The following is a 19,832-nucleotide window of genomic DNA, read 5'->3' as shown; positions in this document are numbered from 1 at the left end:
TTCACAAAGATGTACAACTACCACCACTATCTATTTCCAGCACATTTTTATCACTCAAAAAGGAAACTGTCCCTGTTAATCACTCCTCATTCTCCTCTCCTACCAAGCCCTTGGCAAACCACTAATTTACTTTCTGTTTTTATGGAATTGCCTATCCTGGACATTTCATGGAAATGGAATCATACAAATAAGTGCCATTTCATGTTCTACTTTGTCTATTTTTAAATTTTGTGTGAAAAAAATGTCAATCTGTTTTTATAAAATGGCTGTACCAACTTATACTTCCACCAGCAGTGTTTAAGGATTACCATTGTTTCATATACTTATATATACTTGGTTTTGTCATTTTAAGCCATTTTTGGTAGTCACATAATAAGAGTCTCACTGTGATTTTATTTTGCATTTCCATAATTACTAAAGAAATTAAACTATCTTTTCATGTATTTATTGGCCATTTGTATTGCTTTTGTTAACTAACTCCTGTTCAAGTCACTTGGCTATTTTTCAATCATTCTATTTTTTATTTTATTGATTTGCTGGAATTCTTAAAAGATTTGAATCCAAGCCCTTTGTCAATTTTAAGCATCATAATTATCTTCTCCCACTTTGTGGCTTGCTTTTTCACAGTATCTTTTTTTTAAGTTTTTAAATTTATTTTGAGAGAGAGACAGACAGAGAGAGAGAGAGAGAGAACGGGCAAAAGCAAGGAGGGGAGGAGCAGAGAGAGAGGGAGAGGGAGAATCCCAAGCAGGCTCCACACAGACAGTGCAGAGCCCCACAAGGGACATGAACTCACTAACTGTGAGAACATGACCTGAGCTGAAAACAAGAGTCAGACACTTACGTGGCTGAGACACCCAAGTGCCCCCACAATATATTCTGATGACTACAAAGCCTTAATTTTAAGATAGTCAAATGTATTAACCTTCTCCTTTATGTTCTTAAAAAAAAATTCCCTGTATGCTCTTTTAAGATATTCTCTTGCATACTTTGTAATAAAAGTTTAGTGTTTTGACTTTCACATTTAAATCTATAATTTAACGTATATCAAATCATGTTATATACTTTAAATATCTTACAATTATATTTATCAGTTATACCTTAATGAAACTGAAAAAAAAATCTAAAATTCACCTGGAATTCATTTCAGTGAAGCAAGAGTTAAATCTGGGGCACCTAGGTAGCTTAGTCAGTTAGCATCTGACTTCAGCTCGGATCATGATCCACCATTCGTAGGTTTGAGCCCCACATAGGACTCTCTGCTGTCAGCACAGACCCCACTTCAGATCCTCTGTTTCCCTTGTGCTCGCACTCTGTCTCTCTCTCTCTCAAAAATAAATAAACAATAAAAAGGGGGGGGTTTAAACCTTTCAGTTTCTCCATATGGTATACAATTGTCCCAGTGTTACTTTCACCATAAATTGAGTGTCCATATAGTATAGATTTGTTTCTGGGATCTTCTTTTTCCTTCTCTTTCATCTACTCTTCAATATTCCTTATTTAAGTTAAGGGTATCATTACTCATTAATCACCCAAGCAGGAAATCTAGAGATAATCAACTCTAATCCCTGCTTATTTAATCTCATAAATTTTTCTCATATTCACAGATTTTCTCCATTTCTAACACTGCCTTCCATCTTGACAATGGCAATGGTCTCCTAACTGGTTCTGCAATTGCCAGAGTAGTCTTACTTTTGTACTCCCAAACACCCTGGACATATATTTAGTATAGCCCTTAATATATTTAATTAGGTGAAAACTTGACTGCCCCCATGAAAACACAAAGCTTCCCCTGCAGCTCTCTCAAATAAGAACTGTTAGCTTTCTTTCACACATCCTTTGTNCGGGGTAGGTATTTTGCTGGCTCCATATGTTCTCTTCCAGGTAGTCTCCACCCTAACACCACTGAATTATCCATATCAGTGTCTAGAAGCCATCCCAAACTTAAATTCCCAAGGATTGAAGATCCTGGAATAAAATGTTTATTTTGGGGGGGATGAAGTTTCTACTCGGCACAAGGTAGAAAGATTAGAGGTAGTGCTTAGAGAGCAATAGGAAGAATGAAATTAAAATTAGTTTAAAACAGTCTAAGTAACTTAAGTACTATGGGGGAGAAGCTCACTAGAAGACAGGAGATCAAACAACTAAAAGTTCTAAAAACTGAAAAATCAGCATGTGTATTCAAACTATCAAGAATAACTGAAGAGTAATATTGAGTCAGTAGCTAAGATTTTTATAGGTGCATTGATGGCCAGTGATATAACTTAATGGTATAAGATTAAAAGTTTGGGGGCATTAAGAAAAAGAGAGAGAGAATAATGAAATGGTAAGAAAGATACCTCCTCTTGCTTTCAGGCCCAACACTCTAAGGTCATGGGAGAGGTAAAAGCTAACACTTGAAAGGGCCATAGGGCAATCTATTCTATTCCCTCCCTTTCCCACAGGATTCCACTAGAACAAGACTGAGCAGGGGTGCCTGGGTGGCTCAGTCGATTAAACATCTGACTTTGGCTCAGGTCATAATCTCATGGCTCCTGGGTTTGAGCCTCATGGGGCTCTGTGCTGATAGCTCGGAGCCTGGTGCCTGCCTTCTCTCTACACACTCCCCACCTCAAAAATAAATAAACATTAAAAAAAATTTTTTTAAGAACAAGATTGAGCATATGGGAGATTTCGCTGATAATAAATTCCAGAAGGTACAATGGAAGGGTTTCAAGAGTCAGAGGGTTGAGAAAAAAGGGACAAAATGGAATATTCAGGAATTTATAGGAATTAAGAATGTAGCAGATGGGAGAGGAGCATGCCAGGAGATTCCTGTAGTGACTGATAAAAACAGGAATAAGCGATGATGAATTTAGCCTGAGTAGATTCAAGGAAGATGGAGTGATGAGCCTGCAAGTGTTAGGGAGTAAAGAGGAATGAATTACTGGGGCTTGCTCCAAAGTCTCAAGAAAGTCATACTCTAAATCCCAGTACACTAGTTGAAAATTAGATGATATTTAACAAACATCCTAGAAATACACATAAATATACATGCCCACTGACCAGTTAATCTTATTCCAAAAATTTACACAGTATATTCCATGACTCACCAGTTTCATGTCTACATAAACAGGCAGAGAATCCATAAGGACATAGTTGAATTCTATAGCACCACTAATCAACCAGATATAACTAACATGTAGAGACTACTTAATCCAATGACAACAGAATACACATTCTTCTCAAGATCACATGGAGCATTCCCCAAGATAGACCACATTCTGCGCCATAAAGCACATCTTAACAAATGTAAAAGAACAGAAATCATATAATGTCTATTTTTAGATCACAATGGAATTAAACTAGTAATCAGAAACAGAAGATAACTGGAAAATGGCAAAATACTTAGAGATTAAAAACACACTTCAAAATAACATATGGGTCAGAGAAGAAATCTCAACTATTTNCTGGGTGTTATATGGAAACCAACTTGACAATAAACTATTAAAAACAAATTAATAAATTAAAATATTTTCAACTAAATGAAAATGAAGATACAGCTTACCAAAATTTGTGAGATGCAATGAAACACAGCTTTGAGAGAAAGTCATAGCATTAAATGCATACATTAGAAAAGAAAATCTAAAATTAATTATCTAAGCCTCCACCTTAAGGAACTAGATTAAGTCTAAAGCTGATGAAATGAAATAATAAATACTTGAGGAGAGGTCAATGAAATTAAAAACAGGAAATCAACAGAGAAAAATCAACAAAACTAGAAGCTGGTTCTTTGCGAAGACCAACAAAATGGATAAACCTCTAGCCAGGCTAAGAAAAAGAGAGAGAAGACAGAAATCACTAATATTAGAAATTAAAGAAGAGACATCACTACAGATTCCATGGACATTAAAAGGAAAATACAGCAATGTTATGAACAGCCCTGTCCATAAATATGATAACCTAGATTAAATAGACCAATTCCTTAAAAATCAACATCTACCAAAGCTCTGGTAAGAAACAGGCAATCCAAATAGGCTTCTATTTAAAAAAGGTAATCAATAATTAATAACCTTCCAAAACAGAAAACACCAGGCCCAGATGTATTCAATAGTGAATACTATCAAATACTTAGTAAGAAATTATACCAGGATCCCATAATCTCCTCCAGAAGACAGAAGCAGAGAGAACTTACTCCAAGAACCACCTGGTTTCTAATACCAAAACCAGCCAAAGACATTATGAGAAAAAAACTTAAGACCAATATCTCTCTTTACGTGAAAGACGTAAACCGCCCCTTCCCCAAATATTAGCAAATCAAAGCCAACAATGCATAAAAGAAATTATACACCATAACAAGGGGGGATTTATCCCAGGTATGCAAGGCTGGTTCAACATTAGAAAAACAATTAATGTAATCCATCAAATCAAAAGCTAAAGAAGCAAAATCAAATGATCATATTGGGGCACCGGGGTGGCTCAGTCAGTTGAGAGTCTGATTTCAGCTCAGGTCATGATCTCACAGTTAGTGAGTTCAGGCCCTGCATCAGGCTTACTGCTTCTGGTGCAGAGACTGCTTCAGATCCTCTGTCCCTCTCTCTTTCTGCCCCTCCCCAGTTCGTGCTCTTTCAAAAATAAATAAAGCATTTAAATTTTAAAATGATCCTATCAACAGACACAAAAAAAGCATTTGATAAAATCCAAAACCCATTCATGATTTTGAAAACTCAGCAAATCAGGAATAGAAGGAAAGTTCATCACTCTGATAAAGAATATTTACAAAAAACCTACAGCTAACATACTTAATGGTGAGAAACTTAAAGCTCTCCCACCATGTGGTACCTTCTCACCACTGCTTTTCAACACTGCAGTGGAAGTCCTAGCTAATGCAATAAGGAAATAAAAGGTATACAGATTGATTGAGAAGGGAGAAATAAAACTGTCTTTGTTCACAGATGACATGACAGCCTATAGAGAAAATATGAAAAAAATCAACAAAAACCTCTTAGAACTAATAAGCTTTTACAGCAAAAATGCAGGACACAAGGTTAATGTACAAAACTTAATACTTTACTATATACTTTCAATGAACATGTGTGAATATAAATTAAAAGCCTATTGCCATTCACATTACCACTCTCCAAAAATGTTAATACTTAGTTATAAATCCAACAAAATATGTGTAAGATCTAAATGAGGAAAACTGCAAAATTCTGATGTTAGATATCAAAGAAGAACTACATAAAGGGAGAGAGACTCCATATTCATGGATGGGGGACTCAATATTGTCAAGATGTCAGTTCTTCCCAACTTGATCTATGGATTCAACACAATTTCATTCAAAATCCCAGCAAATTATTTTGCGGATTTATTACTTTCACAAACTAATTCTAAAGTTTATATGGAGAAGCAAAAGTCCCCAAAATAGCCAACACAATATTGATGAAAAAGAACAAAGTTGGAGAACTAATACTATCCAACATCAAGACTTACTATAAAGCTATGGTAATCAAGACTATGTGGTACTGGATAAAGAAGACAGATCAATGGAACAATACAGAGACAGGACAGGCAGAAACAAAACCACATAAATACAGTAAACTGATCTTTGACAAAAGAGCAAAAGCAACCAAACCAAACAAACAAACAAACAAAAAAACCCACAATCTTTTCAATAAAGAGTGCTGGAACAAGGGGACATTCACATGTAAAAACAAAATGGATATAGACCTTCATAAAAACTCAAAATGGATCAAAGACCTAAACCTTGATGACCTTAGGTATGGCAATGACATTTTAGGCACAACACCAATGGCATGATCCATGAAAGAAATAATTAAGTTGGTTTTCATTAAAATTAAAGACTTCTGCTATGCAAAAAAGAATAAGGAAACAAGTCAAAGACTAGGAGAACATGTTTGCAAAAGGCCTCTGATGAAGGACTGTGATCCAAAATAATACAAAGAACACTTAAAACTCACCAAAAGAAAACAACCTGATTAAAAAACAAGCAAAAAATGTGAACAGACACCTCAGCAAAGATGGCAAATAAGCATATGAAAAGATGTTTCAGGGGTGCCTGGATGGTTCAGATGGTTAAGTGTCTGACTCTGGATATCAGCTCAGGTCATGATCTCACAGTTCAAGAGACTGAGCCTCGTGTAAGGCTCTGCACTAACAGTGTGGAGCATGCATGGGATTCTGTCTCTCCCTCTCTCTCTGCCCCTCCCCTGCTTGTGCAGGCGCTCACTAGTTCTGTCTCCCTTAAAATAAACAAACATAAAAAGAAAAGATGTTCAACATCATATACCATTAGGGAAATGCAAATCGAAACAAACTGAAACAACAATGAAATACCACTACAAACCTATTAGAATAGCCAAATTCCAAAACACTGATAACATCAAATGCTGGCAAGGATGTGGAGCAACAAGAACTCTTATTCATTGCTGGTGGGAACGCAAGATGGTACAGACACTTTGGAAGATAGTTTGGCAGTTTCTTACAAAACTAAACATAGCCTTAAACATATGATCCAGCAATCAAGCTCCTTGGTATTTATCCAAATGAACTGAAAACTTATGTCCACAAAAACTCTACATACAGAAGTTTATAACAACTTTATTCATAATTGCCAAATTTAGAAGCTACCAAGATGTCCTTGAGTAGGTGAATGGATTAATAAACTGTGATACATTGGACAATGGGATATTATTACTCTGCTAAAAAGAAACGAGCTATCAAGGTATGGTAAGACATGAAGGACTCTTAACATGCATATTGCTAAGTAAAATAAGCCAATCTGAAAAGGCCTCATACTATGATTCCAACTATATGACATTCTGGAAAAGGCAAAACTATGGAAATAGTTAAAAGATTAGTGGATGCCAAGGGCTGGAGACAGGGAGGGATGAAAAGGCAGAGACAGGGAGTTTTTAGGGCAAAGAAACTATTCTCTATGCTACTACAATGATAGATACATGTCATTATGTACATGTCATATACAACACCAAGAGTGAACCCTAATGTAAATTATGGACTTAGGGGGATAATGATGTGCTGATGTAGGTTAATTGACTTTAACAAATATACCACTCTGGTGCAGGATATTGATAGTGGGGGAGGTTATATGTCTATGGGACAGGGTATAGAGGAACTCTGTATTTTCTGCTTAATTTTGCTGTAAACCCAGAAACTGCTCTAAAAGATAAAGTTTACTAGTTTAAAAAAAACAATGAACTAGGAAGTTTCTATTTCTAGAATGACTAAGTACCTACTAAACTGGCTTTGTTGCAGTTATAACCTATTTATATATAGTAATTATTTAATAAGTTGAACCATATGGAATAAATAGACCTACTTTCAAATCAACAGGCGTCACATTACTCAAAAGATTCCAGACTTAAAAGTAAAGTTGAAGGGTCTTAGAACATTCTGTGGATGCAAATATCAGGATGTATTAAGACTGGAGGACATAATTTAATGTGAAGTTTGATTTCAATGGAACAGTCAGTGCTGCCTTTCTCAACATCTAGGTAAGTAGAGAGTCTACAGCCATAAATTGGGCTTTTAAGTCAATTCTTCTTCCCTGGGACTGAGGCCCACCTGGATTTTCTACAGGGATCTGGGGAGAGATGATGATGATGACAGGTAACATTTATGGAATACAAAGTATGTTACACATATCAACTCAAAGCTACAGTCTACAGCTCTAGGCAGGCTGAAAAGAGCAGATGATGTTCTCAATCAAAGCCTCTTGAATAGGGAAGATTTAGTAATGAACTCTACCTGCCAGGAATCTAAATAGAGAGATAATCATCTCAGAGAGGAGCAGGCACTAGTAACTGTGCCCAGAACTCACATTATAGTTATGAAATAACGTATAGGGGCTACACAAGCTAAATTTCTTTCTATATGATGAAAAGGCCAGGTCAGATATATGCTGTTTTTACAAAGTTCCAGTGTAGAGTACACATAACCCAGTCAATTTGAGGGGAAACATATCTAAACACAATGAGAGCTTCACTTTACAGGCTCAGTATGCCTCTAATTCCCTGGGTCCCCCTGTGTTCTTGGTGGCGTCTTCTAATATGAGAGTTCGCTTTTGAGAGATTTATTGATTTCTGGAAAAGGGCCATGAGCACACTCAACAGCTGGATCTGAGCCCAGTAAAGTGAGACCTTTCTCCTAAGGACAAAAATCAATTTCAGAATCACCAGACTCTCAGGGTACTTAGACAACTACTCCACATGCACCCTCATTTTACTTCCTCCAAACACACAGTAAACTGAGCAAAGAGACAAACCCAAGTGAAACAGACCTGTCTTATCTGGCTTGATGATGAGCTGTCTCACTGCTGTGTGTTTTTTTTTTTTAATGTTTATTTCTATTGTAAATTATACTTTTATTCTATTTTTTAAAATTCTCTTTCAATTCCTAAACATGCATCCTTATCTGAAATATTGCCCTATGCTCTGTGGACAATTTACAAACACTTAAATTTTTTTTCAGGAAAATTTCATTTCATTTCAACTTGTGAATCCTTTAACTTTTTTTTTTTTTTTTTTTTTTTACATTCAAGTTAGTTAGCATATAATGCAATAATGATTTCATTTCAGGAATAGATTCCAGTGATTCATCCCCTACGTATAACACCCAGTGCTCATCCCAACAAGTGTCTTACTTAATGCGCCTCACCCATTTAGCCCATGCCCCCACCCCTAACCCTTCCACCTACCCTCAGTTTGTTCTATTTAAGAGTCTCTTATGTTTTGTCCCCCTCCTTTTTTATATTATTTTGGCTTCCTTTCCCCTATGTTCATCTGTTTTGTATCTTAAATTCCTCATGAGTGAAATCATATGATATTTGTCTTTCTCTAATTTTACTTAGCATAATACCCTCTAGTTCCATCCACACAGTTACAAATAGCAAGATTTCATTCTTTTTGATTGCCGAGTAATACTCCATTGTATATATATATATACCATATATTCTTTATCCATTCATCTGTCGGTGGACATTTGGGCTCTTTCCATACTTTGGCTATTGTTGACAGTGCTGCTATAAACATTGGGGTGCATGTCCTCCTTTGAAACAGCACACCTGTATCCCTTGGATAAATACCTAGTAGTAGAATTGCTGTAGGGTAGTTCTATTTTTAATTTTTTGAGGAACCTCCATACTGTTTTCCAGAATGGCTGCACCAGTTTGCATTCCCATCAGCAGTGCAAAAGAGATCCTCTTTCTCTGCATCCTCACCAACACCGGTTGTTGCCTGAGTTGTTAATTTCAGCCATTCTGACTGGTGTGAGGTGGTATCGCATTGTGGTTTTAATTTGTATTTCCCTGATGATGAGTGATGTTGAGCAGCTTTTTATGTTTCTGTTAGCCATCTGGATATCTTCTTTGGAGAAGTGTCTACTCATATCTTTTGCCCATTTCTTCACTGGATTATTTGTTTTGGGGGTTGAGTTTGATAAGTGCTTTATAGATTTTTGATACTACTAACACTTTACCTGATACGTCATTTGCAAATATCTTCTTCCATTCTGTTGGTTGCCTTTTAGTTTTGCTGATTGTTTCCTTTGCTGTGCAGAAGCTTTTTATTTTGATTAGGTCCCAATAGTTCATTTGTTTATTTCTATCTTTGAGAGAGTATGAGTGGGGGAAGGGCAGAGAGAGAGGGACAGAGGATCTGAAGCAGGCTCTGTGCTGACAGCAGTAAGCCTGATGCAAGGCTTGAACTCACAAACTGTAAGATCGTGACCAGAGACGAAGTGAGACACTCAACCAACTGAGCCACCAGGTGTCCTGCTTTGGTACTCTTTTATTGCCCAAAGTCCGACAAAGCCCATGGCTTACCAAACCGAGGCAGCAAGCTCTAAGAGGCTCCCCACGGTTCCAAGCCTGCTCCATTTCCATTACCCCTAGGTCTGGAATTTCCACTGTAAATATTATAGCAATGAACAGGGTTTAACAGTTCAGCAATCCCTTTAGCAAAGGCTCCCCTGAGATGCAAAAACACATGTCTAGGCTAAAATATATGGCTAACTCAAATTAGGTCTTCTGCCTTATAATTTTTCTATTTCCTCAGTCAGAGGCAAATAAATCAGTCCTTATACTAGCCAGAGGAGCTCAGGTTCCAGATGGAGAAGAATCTGAATACATGAGATCAATTGCTTCGATTCCAATATATAAAATCAATACCACATTCTCCAATAAAAAGCATGACTATGAACTCTGTATGCCTCAGTCAGCCACATGAAGTGACAATGTAATGTGCTGAACTACACAAAGTGAGAAGTAGGAAAGAAATTAGGCATCAATGGCCACTCTTTCACTTTGTTTCATTCCACCTTTCTTAACCTTCAAGCACTCACCTGTGTGGCCAGGAAGCGGTGAGTGTGGCCGTGGTAGTGTAGGTGATGTACTAGAGGTCATAATCAAACTCTTGCGGTTACTTGTCCGACAACTGCAATGAAAACACAAATGTCAGTTATAACAGGGGCCCACCACGGGCTCAAGGAACTTAAATGGCTATTGAAGAACAAAAGAGTGACACCACCACATGAGCGGAGCAGTACACCACTTTCAACTGAACCAGGTCAGCAAATCCTGTTTGCCCCAGAAAGATTTCATAATTCACTATGTTCCACCTTATAATAACTTGTCACCATCTTGACTTTCATCGTGTATTGCATTGCACTTTTCCATTGTTTAGATTTTGCTTCCCAAGCAAACACAAGGAGCTACTCTAAAGGTAATAACCATTTCTTAAATAGTATCTAAAGAAGAATAGTCACGGTAAATTTGATTTAGAAAACAAAAAATACAAGTCATATTCTCCTATCTCATAAAAATTAATGTTCTTGCCATAAAAATGAAACCATTAACTTAACCTGTAAAATTTATTTTTTAAAAACTGCTTAATCAGTGAATGAAGTAATACTTTCATTTCACCATAAATTTCAGAACAGGCTGGGTTCCTTCTAAAAACTCTTTTCATTACAAGTTAATGCCTGAGGCTTTTTCTTGTAGTTGGAGAAAAACAAATCATGATGAAAAGCCATGAAAACTGTATATAAATTTATTTGAAAGGCATTTGGGAAGCTTGCCATTTACATTCATCCAAATATTTACTGAACACCTACTTTGTACCAGGTAGTATTCTAGATGCTAGGGAAACAACAGGAAACAAGAGAAAGTTTCTGTCCTCAAACTGGCATACTGCAATGAAAAAAAAAAAAAAAAGAAAGGGGTGGGGAGAGAGGGTAGAATGTTCAAGATAATAGTAGAGTGAGTGACAGGAGGGGAGAATGACAGGAAAAGGAGTAGCTTATAAAGGCTATGGGGGTAGGTCACAGCCAGACTCTGAAGGGCTGGTAGACTGTTATAAAGAACTACCGGAAATGTGAGGAGTAACTCCTGAAAAGATTGAGATCAATTTCAAGAATGCAATTACGATTAGAAATAATAAACACTTTTCCCTAAGAAACCATCCAGATGAATCTAATCATGTCTTACAGCCCTCATTACCTCAGTCACTGTCATATGTCCAAGCTTCTCTTTCTCTAAATTTGACACAGTTTCCCTCTATTCTCTGATCTTCCAACCAAAAAGCTTATGTTGTGCCTCCCATGAACTCATTCTGTCATCAGCAAACTCTCTATAGTCTCAATTTCTTTGTTCAAAAACCACTTTAAATTCTAGTTCTAACTGAAACTTTGCTTAACCCCCATCCCAACACACACACAGGACACCACAGTCCTGGTAAAATCCCAACTTTTAAACCCACTTTCCATCCATTTTACAACTGTGCTCAGGCAGCTGAAGATGACTAAGGAAAAATCCAAAATCATGCTGGCTACGGTTTCCTTATATTTATGATAAACATTAAGTGGGTCTCATTAACCATACTATAGTCACCTAGGCAATGTGTGCTCGTTCTCTTTCCAAGACAACTAATTTGCATCTTCTCTCCAAATTTCTAGCATTCCTTCCCAAATCTCACCCTCATATGCTGACTTTGCTTTTTATTCAACTGGGGGTAAAAAGGAACAACAGAAAAACATTTCACATTTCTGCTATACAAATCTACTAACCTAAATTTGTCCCCATACATTCTAGTTTCCTATCTACAACAGCAGAAGGGAGACAATGCTCCTATAAAAGGCAACTCCCCTGAATCTCCTCCTTAAGAAGTCTGCACCTCCCTCTCCTATGCCATGAATTTCTACTTCCAACTGAATCATTCTCATCATCATAAAACATGCTGTCATTTTTTTTCATCTTAAGAAAATAAAAAGAGGGGTGCCTGAGTGGCTCAGTCGGTTAAGCAACCAATTTTGGCTCAGGTCATGATCTCCTGGTTTCTGAGTTCAAGCCTCACATCAGACTCTGTGCTGACAGCTCAGAGCCTAGAGCCTGCTTCAGTTTCTTTGTCTCCTTCTCTCTCTGCCCCTCCCCCACTCTTTCTCTGTCTCAAAAATAAACATTAAAAAAAATTTTTTTTTAAAGAAAGAAAGTAGGGTGCCTGCGTGGCTCAGTTGGTTAAGCATCTGACTTCGGCTCAGGTCATGATCTCACAGTTCGTGGGTTCGAGCCCCACGTCGGGTGCTGGCAGCTCAGAGCCTGGAGCCTGTTTCAGATTCTGTGTCTCCCTTGCTCTCTGCCCCTCCCCCATTCGTGTTCTGTCTCAAAAATAAACAAACCATAAAATTTAAATAAATAAAAAGAAAGAAAATAAAAAGAAAATCTTTCATAGGCTTCCCTGACTTGTGCAGTTCTGTCCTCCCCTGTTTAAGAAAGATTCCATGTAGGGAATTCTCTGCTTGTCACCTTCACACCTTTAGTCACCCCCATCTTACCATTAAAACTACTGTTTTCGAAATCACCAGTGATTTTGACCTTCATCTTATGTAAGCTCTGAACATCATTTATAGTTTCAATCTCCTCTATTAAAATTTTTTTTAAAAATTTGGATATAATTTGCATTCAATAAAATATATAGATCTTAAGTGTTCTATTCAATGAGACAATTATATACATCCATATAACATCCAAAAGACAGAATTATTTTAATTACTCTAGAAATTCCCATGTTACCCTTTTCCAGTCAATCCCTTGTCCTCCAACTACTTTCTTCTATCCCCATACTATTAATTTCATTTTACTAGATTTCCTGTAAGTAAAATTGTACACTATGTATTTTTGTGTGTCTTTGGCTTCTTTTGTTCAACCTAATCTGTGTAACTCTTCCTATAATACTTTTCTTTGTTTAGTTCTTGGGACCTGATGATTTCCTGGTTTTCTTCCTCTCACTAACTGCTCATATTTTATTCTCCTTTACTTGTTCCTTCTCTTCCTGACTTCTAAATCATTTAGCACTAAGGCTCAGATCTGAAATATCTTTTTTCTCTCCCTATACACACTCCCTAAGTGATTTTTTTCCAGCTTTCCAGTTTTAAATCTTTGATGTTGATGATACCCAGCATTTTATTGCTGACTCTGTGCTCTCTCCTGTGAGTTCAAGACTCATACATTCAAGTGCCTACTTGACATCTCCAACTGGAAGTCTTAAAAGGCATCTCAAACTCAAATTTCAAAAAAAAAAAAAAAAGCTCTTGAATTTCTCTCTAAAATCTGCTACTCCTGCCTACATTGTACTATCTCATTGTATGGCACAACCATTCCCCCAGATGCTTAGGCAAAAACCATTGTTCATTCTCTTTTCTTCACACCCACATCCAAATCAACCAGGAAGTTCTGTGGAATTATACCCTAAAAATACATCCTGAGTGCAAGCCATTCTCTTTATTTCCAATACTACCACTATTTCAGTTAAAGTCTATAAGAGGTTTTCTTCCATTTTGGTTCTTCCTGCTTATTTCCCTGCCCCTACCAGTCTATTCTTCACCCATAAGTCATAGTAATATTTTAAAAACCATAGATGAAATCATGTGAATTCCTTGTTTTGAAACCCCAATGGCTTCCCATCATATTTGGAATATAATTTGAACTCCTTAAACAGCCATTAAAATTAACCCTAGTTTAAAGAATTTTGGGGGGCACCAGGGTGATTCAGTCAGTTAAGCGTCCAACTCTTGACTTCGGCTCAGGTCATGATCTCATGGTTGTGAGGTCAAGCCCCACATCGGACTCTGCACTGATGGAGCAGAGCTTGCTTGGGATTCTCTCCCTCTCTCTCTGCCCATCTCCCCCTCCCCAGCTCACGTGCACACTTGTGCACACATGCGCGTGCTCTTTCTCAAAATAAACTTAAAAAATTTTTTTTAAAAATTTTTTTGGGGGAGCACCTGGGTGGCTCAGTCAGTTAGGCATCCGACTTTGACTCAGATCAATATCTCATGGTTTGTGGGTTCAAGCCCCACATCAGGCTCTGTGCTGACAGCTCAGGCCTGGAGCCTGCTTTGGATTCTGTGCCTCCCCTCTTTCTCTGCTCCTCTCCCACTCATGCTTTGTTTCTCTATCTACCTATCTTTCAAAAATGAATATTTAAACAGAAAGAAATTTTTTTAAATTAAGGATCTTAGGTAAGGTTTTGTCTTTTGGGTTTTCTTTCTTTCTTTCTTTCTTTCTTTCTTTCTTTCTTTCTTTCTTTCGGTTTTTATTTTTTTCAATAGTTTATTGTCAAGTTGGTTTCCATATAACACCCAGTGCTCATCCCACAAGTGCCCTCTTCCATGCCCATCACCCCCCCTTCCTCTCCCTCCTATCAGCCCTCAGTTTGTTCTTGGCATTCAAGAGTCTCTCATGGTTTGCCTCCCTTCCTCTCCCCAACTATTTTCCCCCTTCTTCTCCTGCATGGTCCTCCGTTAAGTTCCTCCTAATCCTCCTATACGTGCAAACATATGGTATTTGTCCTTTTCTGCCTGACTTATTTCGCTCAGTATAACACCCTCAAGTTCCATCCATGTTGCTACACATGGCCAGATTTCATTCTTTCTCATTGCCATGTAGTATTCCATTATATAGATAGACCACATCTTCTTGATCAAAAAACCATAAAATACCTATGAATAAACCTAACTAAAGATATAAGAGATCTGTATGATGAAAACTATAGAAAACTTAGGAAGGAAATTGAAGAAGACATAAAGAAATGGAAAAACATTCCATGCTCATGGATTGGAAGAATATAGTTAAAATGTCATTACTACCCAAAGCAATCTACACATTCAAGCAATCCCAATCAAAATTGCACCAGTATTCTTCTCAAAACTAGAACAAACTATCCTAAAATTTGTATGGAACCACAAAAGACTCCGAATAGCCAAAGTAATATTGAAGAATAAAACCAAAACGGGAGACATCACCATCCCAGACTTTAGCCTCTACTACAAAGCTGTCATCATCAAGACAGTATGGTATTGGCACAAAAACAGACACATAGACAAGTGGAATAGAATAGAGAACGCAGATTTGAACCCAAAAGGGTCTTCTTAAAAAGAATCATACCTATGCTTATTCAACCCCTTTTTCTAAGGGCAAATAAGATCTAAATATTCTCAAGAAAATAAACTCTCGGCCCTTTAGTTCTGAACATGAGAAATTTTACAGAATGTACATATGAAACTATACTGACCACTGAAGGCTTATGCAGATCAAGGGAATCTTGAGTAGAAAGTATCTCAGAAATTTCTGTGCTCCAGGTCACACTATTCCCTCAACAGTTACCCTTCCCTTCTTACTCAGTTTATCCAACTTTTAGAAAGCATGGACTCAGATAAGGTTTTATGTGAATTCTCCTTTATTCTTTCAAGCAGGACAATGTCTCCCTTTCCCTTGCACTCCTTTAGCACCTGTGGCTTATCCTACCCACAGTCTTAGTGTGACTGTGCTACAGTAGAAAGAGACAAGACTTTTTTTTTTTTAATTTCTGAGAGAGAGAGAGAGAGAGAGAGAGAGAGAGAACACATGAGTAGGGGAGGGTCAGAGAGAGAGGGAGATACAGAATCTGAAACAGGCTCCAGGCTCTGAGCTGGCTGTCAGCACAGAGCCAGACATGGGGCTCGAACCCACAAACGGTGAGATCATGACCTGAGCCAAAGTTGGGCGCTTAACCAACTGCACCACCCAGGCACCCCAAGACAGGACTTTGCAATTAGAAGATCGGAGTTTGAGACTGGCTGTTTGGCCTTGAACAAGCCTCATAAATTCTCATGCTCTGGTGTTCTAAAATATAAAATGAAGATAATATAAAACTTGTATGTCATTCTGGACTTTTCTCTTTTATATATCAACCCATCATAAATTTTGTTGGCCTTAACATCAAAATATATCCAAATTCTGATCATTTCTTACTTCCTTCACCACTACCAGCTTGGACCAAGCCACCATCATCTTTTATCTGAATTAAGTAAAATAGCTTCCTCACTGGTATTCCTGCTTCCACTCTTGTTCCCTTGTCATCTATTCTCAACAAAACACCCTTTAAAACATAAATCAGAAAAGACTTCCACTTCCATTCATGATGGAAGAACAAATAATATATTTACCCTCTCACTTTATATAACTAATAAGCTGAATTTAAAATAACGAAACAATTTTCAGACATTAGACAAGTAATAGTTCAGGACAGTGATCGCTGAGAGAATGGATTACCTGAGCTTATGATCTGAAAAGACCTCCAAGTAACAGTGCAGAGAGGAGGTGACCTTCACAGGACCTGGCAATGTCCCTGAATTGAAGGAAAAAAAAAACCTACCTAAGAGAAGGAGGTGAAAATTCCTCAGTGTATACATAGGGTCAGGAATAGTTTGTGCTCCTACTAGTCAGAAGGGGAAAACCTGGTAATTCATGGGATAACAGCAAGAAAATAGTCCCAAATGCTATTCTAGTCCTACCTAACAAAGCTTAAAAGCAACCCTTAAAAAGATTAAACTGTTTCCACATAACTTAACTGTGTCCCAGAACAAAGCTCAAAAATATTGAAAGCAATAAAAATGACATATCTGATAAAGGGTTAGTATCCAAAATATATAAAGAAGTTATAAAACTCAACATCCAAAAAACAAATATTCCAGTTAAAAAGTGGACAGAAGACATGAATAGACATTTTTTCCAAAGAAGACATCCAGATAGGTACCAGACACATGAAAAGATGCTCAGCGTCACTCATCATCAGGTTAATATGAATCAAAGCTACAATAAGATATCACCTCCCATCAGTCAGAACAGCCAAAATTAATAACACAAGAAACAACAGGTGTTCACAAGTATGCAGAGAAAGGGGGACTCTCTTGCACTGTTGGTGAGAATGCAAATTGGTGCAGCCACTCAAAAACAGTAGGGAGATTCCTCAAAAAGTTAAAAATAGAACTACTCTACAATCCAGCAATTGCACTACTAGGTATTTACCCAAAGGACATGAAAATATTAACTCAGACATATATGCACCCCCAATGTTTACAGCAACATCATCAACAACAGCCAAATTATGGAAACAGCCCAAATGTCCACTGACTGATGAATGGATAAAGATGTGGTATCACACACACACACAATTACTCAGCCATAAAAAAGAATGAAATCTTGCCATTTCCAATGATGTGGATGGAGCTACAGAGTATTATACTAAACAAAATAAGTCAGAAAAAGACAAATACCATATGATTTTATTCATATGTGGAATTTAAGAAACAAATGAACGTAGGGAGAAAAAGAAAAAAGAGAAGAAAACCAAGAAACAGATTTTTAACTATAGAGAACTGATGGTTACCAGAGAAGAGGTGGGGGGAGGAGGGGAATGGGTTAAATATGTGATAGGGATTAAGGAGAGCACTTGTTGTAATGAGCACCAGGCACTGTATGGCAACATGGAAATCATTCAACTCTACACCTGAGACTAATATCACACTGTATGTTAAATGGATTAAAAAAAAAGGAACAAAATATATTCAGCATAACAGCTCAAATTCACACTGTTTTGTATATAATAAAAATTACTTGACAGGGAAAAAAGCAGGAAAATATGGCCCATAATGAAAGGGGAAATCAATAGACCCAGAAATGACACAGATGACAGAATTAATAGAACATTAAAATTGTTATTATAAATATATTTCATATTTCCAATAAGGTATAGGAAACAATCTATTATGCTTCAACCATACTTCAATAAAGCTGTAAGAAAAAAATGTTTAATGTTTTTTATTTGAGAGAGCGCAAGCAGGGAAGGAGCACAGAGAGAAGAACAGAGGATCTAAAGTGTGCTCTGTGCTGATAGTGGTCAGCCTGATGTGGGGCTTGAACTCATGAACCGTGAGGACAAGACCTGAGCCAAAGCTGGATGCTCAACTCACTGAGCCATCCAGGTGCCCCCGCCTCCAAATTTTTAAATACAAGTAGTATTAAAGTTACTCTTCTGCTTAAAATTCTCCCTGTCTCACTGAGAGTCAATGCTCTTATAGCAGCTTACAAAGCTTTATATGGTCTGGATCTCCATTTCCTCTTTCCCCTTTACTCACTCTATTCCAGATACACAGGCCTCCTCCCTTTTCTTAGAGTATGCCAATACTCTACAAATGTTATTTCCTTTGTCTATGTTTCCTCAGATAGCTTCACGGCTGATCCCTCACCTCCTTCTGTCTTTGCTCAAGTGTAGTCTTCTCAATGAATTTTCCCAAATCATTCTATTTAAAATGTAACCTCCTCCCCAAACTCTCTATCTCCCTTTCACAATGTATTTTTCTCAACATAATTTACCACTATCTAATATACTATATATTTTGCACATTTTGTTTGTTGTCTCTCTTCCAATTAAATTAAAAAGATATTTTTTTTAATGTTTATTTTTTAGACAGGGTGGGGACAGAGAGAGGGAGGCACAGAATCCGAAGCAGGTTCCAGGCTCTGAGCTGTCAGCATAGAGCTCAATGCGGTGCTCGAACTTGGCAACCATGAGATTATGACCTGCCCCAAAATCCAATGCTCAACCAACTAAGCCACACAGGCACCCCTACCTCTCTTTCTAGGGGCACCTGGGTGGCTCAGTCGGTTAAGCATCGGACTTCAGCTCAGATCATGATCTCACAGTTTGTGCGTTCAAGCCCCATGTTGGGCTCTGTGCTGACAGCTCAGAGCCTGGAAACTGCTTTGGATTCTGTGTCTTCTGCTCTCTCTGCCCTTCCCCTGCTCATGCTCTTTCTCGGTCTCAAAAATAAATAAACATTAAAAAAATTTTTTTTAAATCGAATTTCTATGAGGCCAGAAAGGGGTTTGTGCATGCTTTCCTTACCGTTGTATTCCTCAATTCCTAGAACATTGCCTGGCACAAGGCAGGCTCTCAAAATGCACTTGTTAAATGAATGAGTGGATGAATATGATTTGTTACAAGAATTAAAGTAAAACAGTATACTTGTATACCTGGCACATGACAGGTATATCAAACCATTATGTCTCATCTCCTTGCATATGAAAATGAAGATCTCTTGGCACTGCAGGGACAGATAATTGATTCTAACTTCATTTGCCATGATCTTATTTAAAATTTAAATCAAAATTCAAAACACTAAAGATCATATTTCCAGGCCACATGCCTTTTTACGAAGGTACACATAATCTCAGTTGGCAAATCTGCGACAGCTGCCAGGGGAAAAAGTCAGACATCCTGGCAAAGATGCCATGACTCAGCTGAGATACAAAACAAGGAACTGGCTAATTTTTCCATTTTAACAGGCTCTGGCCATTTCCCCAAGATCCTAGAAAATAAAGAACAGGTCATAATTCCTTCATCCCAGTAAGATAAAAGTACTGGATGTTTACAGAGTCAGCCACACTCTCAGCTGATGGGCGGAAATCTGGAAGGCCCCTGAGCTGATGCTCTGCTGCC

General features: G+C 37.6%; 1 protein-coding gene across 3 annotated transcripts in view; it reads right to left on the bottom strand.

Annotated features, from left to right (window-relative positions):
* Window positions 1-19,832, bottom strand: part of MAST2 (microtubule associated serine/threonine kinase 2) — a 178,182-nt gene that overhangs the window by 47,492 nt on the left and 110,858 nt on the right. For all 3 annotated transcript variants that reach the window (XM_077752130.1, XM_077752132.1, XM_077752131.1), the window contains exon 3: window positions 10,360-10,451. In XM_077752130.1, the coding sequence (XP_077608256.1) occupies window positions 10,360-10,451 (92 nt within the window). The remainder of the gene's footprint in view (window positions 1-10,359; window positions 10,452-19,832) is intronic.

This window comes from Crocuta crocuta, unplaced genomic scaffold (genome assembly GCF_008692635.1).
Source record: "Crocuta crocuta isolate KB4526 unplaced genomic scaffold, BGI_CrCroc_1.0 scaffold367, whole genome shotgun sequence".
Taxonomy (NCBI): domain Eukaryota; kingdom Metazoa; phylum Chordata; class Mammalia; order Carnivora; family Hyaenidae; genus Crocuta; species Crocuta crocuta.
Note: the sequence above shows the minus strand (reverse complement) of the source record. Positions and strands in the feature narration are given on the sequence as shown.